The sequence below is a fragment of the Heptranchias perlo genome, chromosome 24, assembly GCF_035084215.1.
Source record: "Heptranchias perlo isolate sHepPer1 chromosome 24, sHepPer1.hap1, whole genome shotgun sequence".
In the NCBI taxonomy this organism is placed as follows: Eukaryota; Metazoa; Chordata; class Chondrichthyes; order Hexanchiformes; family Hexanchidae; genus Heptranchias; species Heptranchias perlo.
Window position 1 is genome coordinate 34,175,704 of NC_090348.1, and position 9,616 is coordinate 34,185,319.

General features: G+C 40.6%; 1 protein-coding gene across 3 annotated transcripts in view; it reads right to left on the reverse strand.

Moving 5' to 3' along the window:
- The window catches only part of LOC137341676 (histone-lysine N-methyltransferase SUV39H2-like), a 26,729-nt gene extending 21,569 nt beyond the window's left edge, over positions 1–5,160 (reverse strand). The window contains exon 1 of one of the 3 annotated variants that reach the window (XM_068005037.1): positions 5,108–5,160. In XM_068005037.1, coding sequence (XP_067861138.1) covers positions 5,108–5,126 — 19 coding nt within the window. In that variant the 5' untranslated portion in view covers positions 5,127–5,160. Of the gene's footprint in view, positions 1–4,784; positions 4,946–5,107 lie in introns of those variants that run through there. The other 2 variants (XM_068005038.1, XM_068005036.1) reach the window with 2 other exon arrangements.
- Positions 5,161–9,616: the final 4,456 nt, after the last annotated feature.

Genomic DNA, 9,616 nt, shown 5'->3' on the forward strand with positions numbered 1-9,616 from the left:
ACAGATCTGATGGGAACAGAGATATATCTGGGTCTCAAAATGCCAGCAGTCTCCACTTAGAACGTAAAACTCCAGAGCCAGATTCCTCCCTCTTTTGTGGGTGTCAGGATACCAATAGGCTAGACTGCAGCAGCAGTGCCACATAAAGTAACAGGGATCAATGGCAGCACGGAGTTCAAGCATTTCAGATTGAGTGCTGTTTTCCCAGGACCAATTTAGACATCGTACAAAGTGCCCAAATTAAATACAGCTCGAATGTACAGCAGCAATTATTGCCCATTTTATGTTGTACAATTTATTGGGAGTATTTACCATATTTTTTTTTTTAAAGTGATGCTTTTACTTCATCAATTTTAGGATTAGTATTGAAGGCATGCATACTTTTGTTTTAAAAAAATAATAGATAGCCACTGTTCCCAGAGTCAAGTGCCCTAGACACATTGCGTACTTCTCTGCATTCAAACATGGTAATGACAATCATATAAATTTCAGTATAGAAGGAGACCATTCAGCACACCGCTCCTCCAATACTGATCTACCTTTACTACTGTGCTGTACACTCTAATCCCATTTCCGACTTTTAACATATACATAAACCCCTCTTAAAATGTCAGGACTGACTCAGGTACAACCAGTTGTGGCAATACATTCTATATTCTAAACCAATTTTATGACAAAAAACTTCTAACCTCCCCTTTCATGCTTCAAGTACTAACCTTAAAACGTTTTATTTCCTGGTTACCAATTCACTAGCCAGTGGAAATAATCTTTCACTACTGACCCAGTCAAAATTATACTTCTCTTTCCCCCACTCCACAAGCTTCTCCGCAAATGTGTTAGGATTAGCAACATGACAACACGGCAGCACAATTTACATAAAAGGCTAAAGTAGGGATATCCAAGCTTTTGTCTTGGGAGAGTTCCATTGGTGCATACCATGGATCCTCACGAGCCCCACAAAGTTTAAATCCACGCTCCCATTAATATGCACAATTAATAGCTGATACAAACAGATCGTATGTTCTGATTAGGTACTTATCCACCAACAAGACAATGGCACCAAGAACCCCCCTTTCCAAACCTCCAGATCCACAAAGTTCAAACAAACCAGCAAATAGGAAGTACAAATGCAAGTAGGAGAGTTACTTGGGCTTCAAGACCTGGATTTTCAGGGCTCGGAGGCTGCATATGTCTCCAAGTGTGCAAGTTGGAATCCTGTATAAAGGACGTTATCAGTGAAAGCCACCTTGGTTCTTATGTCTATCTCCACCTACTTATTTCTCTTCTCCCCTCTCCAGCGAACTGCTTGGCAACACATCAAAAACAGAGGTTTGAAAACAAACTGAAGATGCAAACCTCAATCCTTTTTCTCTCTTTTGATATAAATATTTATTTTTAAATACTGACATTATTGGTACTGGCTCAAAAGAGACACTGAAAACAGTTAGGAACCTGAAACATCAGAGTTAGTCATAAACCCAAGGATGATTCAGCATGAACTAAATGTTGAATCAGTCCCCCTTAATGTTAGATGCAGTACTCCCAAATGAGAGAAACAAAAAAAACATGGTGGTTATTTATAATCCTTTGTAACGGACTTTTAAAAGGCTTTCAATTCTCCCTCTTGAATCAACTTTGCAGAGTCCAAAGTCAACTGCTGGAAATCTTTCCAATAAAGTTAGAAGCTTTCAACTTTTTCTGATGCAAACCCAAGATTATGTTACCTGGATTTTATGCAAGGTTTTTTTTAAAAAAAGACAATAGCAAAATATTACTTTTGGAAGTAACATATCACTGCAATGATAAATAAAGGCCTAGACACCAGAAGAACATCCTGCTCTAAGAACATAAGATGTAGGAGGAGTAGGCCATACAGCCCCTCGAGCCTGCTCTGCCATTCAATAAGATCATGGCTGACCTTCGTCCTCAACTGCATGTTTCTGCCCGATCCCCATATCCCTTGATTCCCTTAGAGTCCAAAAATCTATTGATCTCAGTCTTGAATATATTCAACGACTGAGTATCCATAGCCCTGTGGGGTAGAGAATTCCAAATATTCACAACCCTCAGTGAAGAAATTCCTCCTCATCTCAGTCCTAAATGTCCAACCCCTTATCCTGAGACTATGTCCACTAGTTTTAGACTCTCCAGCCAGGGGAAAACAACCTCTCAGCATCTACTCTGTCAAGCCCTCTCAGAATCTTATATGTTTCAATGAGATCACCTCTCATTCATCTAAACTCCAGAGAGTATAGGACCAATCTACACAATCTTTTCTCATAGGACAACCCTCTCATCCCAAGAATCAATCTAGTGAACCTTTGTTGCACCACCTCAAAGGCAAGTATACCTTCCTTAGGAAAGACCACCAAAACTGCACACCAGGTATGGTCTCACCAAAGCCCTGTACAATTGCAGCAAGACTTCCTTACTCTTGTACTCCAATCCCCTTGCAATAAAGGCCAACATACTATTTGCCTTCCTAATTGCTTGCTGTATCTGCATGTTAACTTTCTGTGTTTAGTGTACAAGGACACCTAAATCCCTCCGAACAACAACATTTAATAGTTTCTCACCATTTAAAAAATATTGTTTTTCCTACCAAAAAAAGTGAATAACCTCCCCACATTATACTCCATCTGCCATCTTTTTACCCACTCACTTAACCTATCAATATCCCTTTGCAGACTCTGTGTCCTCCTTAAATAATTCTTCAATTAATGCCATGGGATCTTTAACATCCACCTGAACCAGTAGACAGGCTGGTGGCTTCATGTCTTATCCAAAAAAAAGTTTTTACTGCCAGGTTACAGATCACGGCACAAGTTTACTTTGGGTTTTAGAGACTTCCTTACTCATTTTACTCTAGCAGAGAAAAGATATATATTTACTCATGTATTCAAGTTTCATCACTTAATTATCTTTGCTTAAAACCTTGGATACAAAGATCCTCCAGCTAACATTGGGAAGACCGAAGCCATTGTCTTTAGCCCCCGCCACAAATTCCATACCCTTGCCACTGACAGATTCAATCTCCCTCCCCAGCCAGCGTCTCAGGCTGAACCAGACTATTCATAACCCCAGTGTCCTATTTATCCTGAGCTTTCAAACCCACATCCTTTCCATCAAAGACTGCCTAAGTCGATCTCCATAACATCACCTCTGCCCCTATCTCAACCTATTTCCCACCAAAACCCTTATCCATGCCGTTGTCAACTCCAGACTCAATTATTATAATGGCAAGTAACATTCACGCCAGACAAGCGCCAGGCAATGACCATCTCCAACAAGAGAGAATCTAACCACCTCCCCTTGACATTCAACAGCATTACCATTGCCAACCCCCCCACCATCAACATTCTGGGGGTCACCATTGACCGGAAACTTAACTGGACCAGCCATATAAATACTGTGGCTACAAAAGCAGATCAGAGGCTGGGTATTCTGCGGCGAGTTACTCACCTCCTGACTCCCCAAAGCCTTTCCACCATCTACAAGGCACAAGTCAGAAGTGTGATGGAATACTCTCCACTTGCCTGGATGAGTGCAGTTCCAACAACACTCAAGAAGCTCAACACCATCCAGGACAAAACAGCCCGCTTGATTGGCACCCCATCCACCACCAGCGCACCGTGGCTGCAGTGTGTACCATCTACTGTATGCACTGCAGCAACTCGCCAAGGCTTCCTCGACAGCACCTCCCAAACTCGCGACCTCTACCACCTAGAAGGACAAGGGCAGCAGGCACATGGGAACAACACCACCTGCACGTTCCCCTCCAAGTCACACACCATCCCGACTTGGAAATATATCGCTGTTCCTTCATCGTCGCTGGATCAAAATCCTGGAACTCCCTGCCTATCAGCACTGTGGGAGAACCTTCACCACACGGACTGCAGCGGTTCAAGAAGGCGGCTCACCACCACCTTCTCAAGGGCAATAAATGCTGGCATTGCCAGCGACACTCACATCCCATGAACAAATAAACCAATGCCCTGGCCAGCCTCTCATTCTCCACCTTCTGTAAACTTCAACTTCCAAAACTTTGCTGCCTGTATCTGATTCTGCACCGGGTGCAGCCTTTCCATCACCCCTGTCCACCTACATTGGCTTCCAGTCCTCCAACGTCTCAAATTACAATTCTCATCCTCATGTTAGAATTGTCCCATTTCTAACCTCCAACACCAAGCTGTTGGTATCCCTCTGAATGGTATCCTCCTTTGACTTGGCATCTATTTTTCTGTGAAGCACGTTGGGAATTTTTGTCTACATTAAAAGGTGCAATATAAATGCAAGTTGTGTGGTACCTTTGAAAGGCATGACCTACTGGATGCAATACTTTTAAATATAAAGATACACACACGCAACAACGGCCTGCGGGACACTTAACCGTGGCAACACACTAAGTTTTAAACATAATTATGTGTGACTTTGAATTAATCTTTTAAATACAAATTTTTGCACGATACTACTTGTCTACGCAGCAACTGCAAGGCCTCCACTCCACCTTCCCCAGAGGGCATTATTAGTCATAATTTTACGATTAAGACCTAACATAAAAGCAAATCGCTCAACACATTCTTCACAAACTATATTTTCATCACAGCGCATTTTTTTTTAAAAGTCGGAACAAAGCAACCAGAAGAATTACTCAGTGCTTTAAAACTGAAACTAAAAAAAAGTTACTTCAGTACAACGTACCCACAAACCAATGTGTAGATTAAAAATACGTTTAAAAAGAATAAACTGATCATTTCGTGTAGGTTTTAAGCTTAGTTACTAACCTTCGCCCCCTCCCCTAAGAAAAAATAAAGGTAAGTTGAAACAGGAACCGCAGGAGGTTAGATCCTGCATTGCCTGAGCCGCTGACGGTTCGTTTTAAAAGACTGGATATTCCGTTTAAATCGCGCCTAAACCGGGGACCCCGGAACGCGCGAGCCCTTGTGCGGGCGAATCCCGGAGCACGCGCCACAGTGACAGCACCATCGGCGGCTGCAAACCCCGAGCAAAAATCACATACAGGCATTTAAAAATATACATATATATATAAACCGCTCCTCTCCTCTACTACCACCACCCCCACTCCCAAATAGCGACAGATACTTACTGCCTCGGGTTTCAGCCATCTTGGACTTTCCATTCAAACATGGTGGCGCGTAAAGACGCTGCATTAAACAAAAACTCCTCCCCCCCCCCCCCTTAAAGCGGCAGGGATATTCGAACAAAGACTTCCAACAACAAAAAAGGCTTAAGGAGGCACTCGAGCCTGCTGTTAAAGGTATAACGTTGCATTATCCGCATGCCTGGGTTATTTGCAGTCGAAGTTCTTTTGTGTATGGGGAACGCTGCAGTGCATTCGCATCCCGTGCAAATGGATGGTTGCTGTAATCTGTTTTCATCCCATGCAGTGCTTAACGTGCATCTCCTACTAAATTGGTAAACTTGAAATCACAAAAAAAAAGTGCAAAATATAAAACAGAAGCAGAAAATGTTGAAAAGGCAGGTTAACGTTTCAGGTGTAAACTCTTGGTCAAAATTTGCTTATCTTCCCAGTTTTCATTGCAAAGATAGGGTCTGTGTCCAAAACATTATGTGGAGATGCCGGTGATGGACTGGGGTTGACAATTGTAAACAATTTTACAACACCAACTTATAGTCCAACAATTTTATTTTAAAATCCACAAGCTTTCGGAGGCTTCCTCCTTCCTCAGGTGAATGTTCACCCCACCCGGAAGCCTCCGAAAGCTTGTGGATTTTAAAATACAATTGTTGGACTATAACTTGGTGTTGTAAAATTGTTTACAATTTCCAAAACATTAGCTAGCCCTTTCTCTTTTTAGTTGCCCACCGACTTGCTGTGTGTTTCAAACATTTTCTATTTTTGTTACAAAAAGTGCATGCAGCTTCTCTTTACAGGCACATTATGCAGTCTTAAAATCACAGCAAGTTAGCTTCTATTTATATTATTGGAAAGTAACATTTATATGTGTTTGTTTTCCCTTCAGTTTCTTTCCTTCAAGTAATGTTACAGTTCCACGGGCAGGCTTCTGATACCTTGGTCCTATAGTCGTTTTTCAAGTGTGAGCGATGTTGTGTGTTGCAGGATGTTTGACTATGGGGACATCACAGACGGGCCCGATAGACGTACTTCTAACAGTAATTTTCTTCTTCAAATAATTTTTTTAACAATTGATTACAGTGACTCTCAATTGATATGCGTTTTATAATATAGGGTCTCAAAGAATATGCTTAATCCCGTATTTCAAGGTTACTTTATTCATAACATTAAAAACATAAAATGCTGGAAATACTCAGAGGGTCAGGCAGCATCTGTGGAGAGAGAAACTATTACGTTATTCATAGTTTAGTATATATTATTTTAAATATTTTTTTGAAAAAAAGGATTAGCACTTCATTTATTACTTTCTTCAAAACCCCAGATACTATCATATTGTTTCATTGCTCGCAAAAAAATAATACGTTATTATTTCTCTGCACACATACTGAAATAAAGCCCATTATCATCATTTGAATTGTGTGGTGCAACAGCACATTAGTTTAAATAATGTGATGTGCCCTGATGCACTGTGACTGTCTAATCCTTTGAAAGGAAGAGAGAAAAAGGAAGAGCAAAAAGAAATAAGCAGTGAAGGAGGAGACAGAAAGAGAAGAAAGTGAGGGAGGAGAGATTGGTAAAGAGAGAGACAAAAGTGAGCGAGAGCAAGAGAGAAATAGTGCAACCTCATTCCTATCAGTGTCCTTCGCTGCAGAGGTGTGAAGGACTTGTGGTGGGGCCCAGCTTGAAAAAGTTGTGGGATTTATTGTCATGAATAACAATTGACTTGAGCCAGCCTTGGGCCAAGAAGTGTGGATGGGGAATTCTGTGAATGGGTTATGCATATGCGTGGGCCTCAATGTCCCTAACATAATTTTGTTTGTAGTTACATTTATGATTATTGCCCTCAGTGTCCTGAGTCAGAATGGGAGAAATTGGCCAGGTTCCTGCTCCTGATTGCTATCGAGTGACTTCTGCTGGAAATTTTCATGTGCGTGCATCGGGTAAGGACAGGGTTGAGCTCAGCTGTGTTACCTCCCTGAGGTCAAATAGCCTGCCAACATTTTCTGCCTGGACAAGACATCAGAGGGTAATCAGTACCAATGGAACAGTCATCTAAGAGTCAATATCTTCAGGATAGGAGGGGAGCAAATTGGTAGAAACAAAAGGAAAAGCAAAAACAAATGGTTAACATAAGAACATAATAAATAGGAGCAGGAGCAGGAGTAGGTCATACGGCCCCTCGAGCCTGCTCCGCCATTCAATAAGATCATGGCTGATCTTTCAGGTTGAGGAATAGTTACAATAGGAGGGCAGAAGAGAGAGTGGATATGTATCTAGAGCCTTAAGCACAGTGCATAAATTAAAAGATGTAGGGAGGTAACACTACTAGGTGTTAGATTTTTTTCTATCTACATTTCTGTATATAGTATGTGCACTGTTACAGTATGGATAGTTTATTTTGTGAGCTTATTATTTTAATTGTGACCTGTATTTTATGAAAAAAATTAATAAAATGACTATTTCAAATGAACAACGAGATTTGATCACAGAAGCATGCCATCTTCTGCTGTTTTACTAGGACACCTTTCTCTGGCAATTATTCAACCCTGGCTTGTTGCTCTCAATGGATAACATTATCTTACTTTATCTTCAGCAAGGCAAAAATAATCACGCCAAGTGGAATATTTTATCATCTCAGTCTATACCTATACCTTTTATCCTCCAGTCTAATTTCCAACCAGATATTTATCCCAATCTTTTTTTAAAGAATTAATTGGGACTGCATCAACTGCTTTTGTCAGAATCTGTTCCACGCATCTACTACTCCGTGGAGAAAAACCTTTCTTCCAGTCTCTAATCTTGCTTGATGCTTGTTTATTTTAAACCAAATGGCTTTTAATTCTGTGCTTGTAGTCTGAATCAAATAGCCTATTTACATAAACATCACCAGTGGCAGCATTTTAAGACCTTGACATTAATCTCTTCGATCGCCTTTTCTCCAGTGAAAACGAGTCCCGCTCTGTGAGTTAGAAGCTTAAAACCCAGATTTGTTCTTGTCTCTCTTTGAATCCTCCACAAGAAGAAAAAAGAAAGACTTGCAGTTATTTAGCGCCTTTCACAACCTCAGGACATCCTAAAGCACTTTACAGCCAATGAACTACTTTTGAAGCATAGTCACTGTTGTAATGTAGAGAAACGTGGCAGCCAATTTGCACACAGCAAGCTCCCACAAACAGCAATGAAATAAATGACCAGATTATCTGTCTTTAGGTGTTGGTTGAGGGATAAATTTTGGCCAGGACACTGGGAGAACTCCCCTGCTCTTCTTTAAATAGCACCATGGGATCTTTTATATCCACCTGAGAGGGCGAACGGGGCTTGGTTTAAGGTCTCATTTGAAAGACTCCCTCATGACTGCACTGAAGTGCCAGCCTAGAATATATGCTAAAGTCTTTGGAGTGGGACTTTAATCCACAACCTTCTGACTCAGAGGCAAGAGTGCTACCACTGAGCCAAGGCTGACATCAATGTCCTTTTGAAGATAGAGCGTCCAAAATTACATACAATATTTTGCAGAATGATTTGTACAAGATTAGAATAGCTTCTTTATACTTACAGTTCAAAGTCCTCAAGATATACCTGGTATTTGATAACAGCTTTTTATTGACTGGAAATTTTCAGTGAATGATCAATGACCAAACCCAAATCCTTTCTCTTTTCCTTTCACTATGAACGTATATTTGGTGCTTCCTGTTGCAACATGTATTCCTCACATTTGTTTACATTAAAATGTATAATCATAAATAGCTTAAGCTTTGCTGACAGATTTTAGCATCACCTGAACACTTTAATTACATTATTGTCTTGTAATTACTTCCCCTGATGGGACTAGAGTGTACCATTATCTCCCCAAAGGAACTGATTTAAACAAAATAGTTTATCTAGTCATCTCTAACCCAGCTGGCACCAGCTCCCTTCTAAGCAGGTAAAGTGGCAGATACAATAGTGAGCTTATTGCATCTGTTGTTGTGTACAAGCTGCCTGGGAACAGGCTTATACGGAACATAGGTAGTGATTCACAACTGATGTTTGCCCATGCACGGAGTCCTACATTGAACATGTTAACCCTGGAGTGGGTTATTCTGCAAAACATTAATATATTTCAAAAATAATTGTTAAAAAATTATATATTTTAATTGGTAGAATACATGAACCTCTTAAGCTTCATGATCAGTACCCAAAGGCTATAGTGAGAGCAAATAAAGTATTAGGATGTATTGCTAGGACAATCCAATACAAAACAAAAAGCACTATAATGTCCTTGTATAAGTCCCCGGTTAGGCCTCATCTAGAATACTGTGATGATCCCCTCACATGGTGGATGATATAGATGCCCTGGAAATGGTTTGGAGGAGGTCCAGTAGACTGATATCTAGTTTAATGGCTCTTAGTTACCATAATAGGCTTAGAAAGGTGGGTCTTTTTACTTTAGAAAAGCATAGATTGTGAGATGGTTTAATTGAAGTCTTTAACATATTGGAGGGATTATATTCTGTG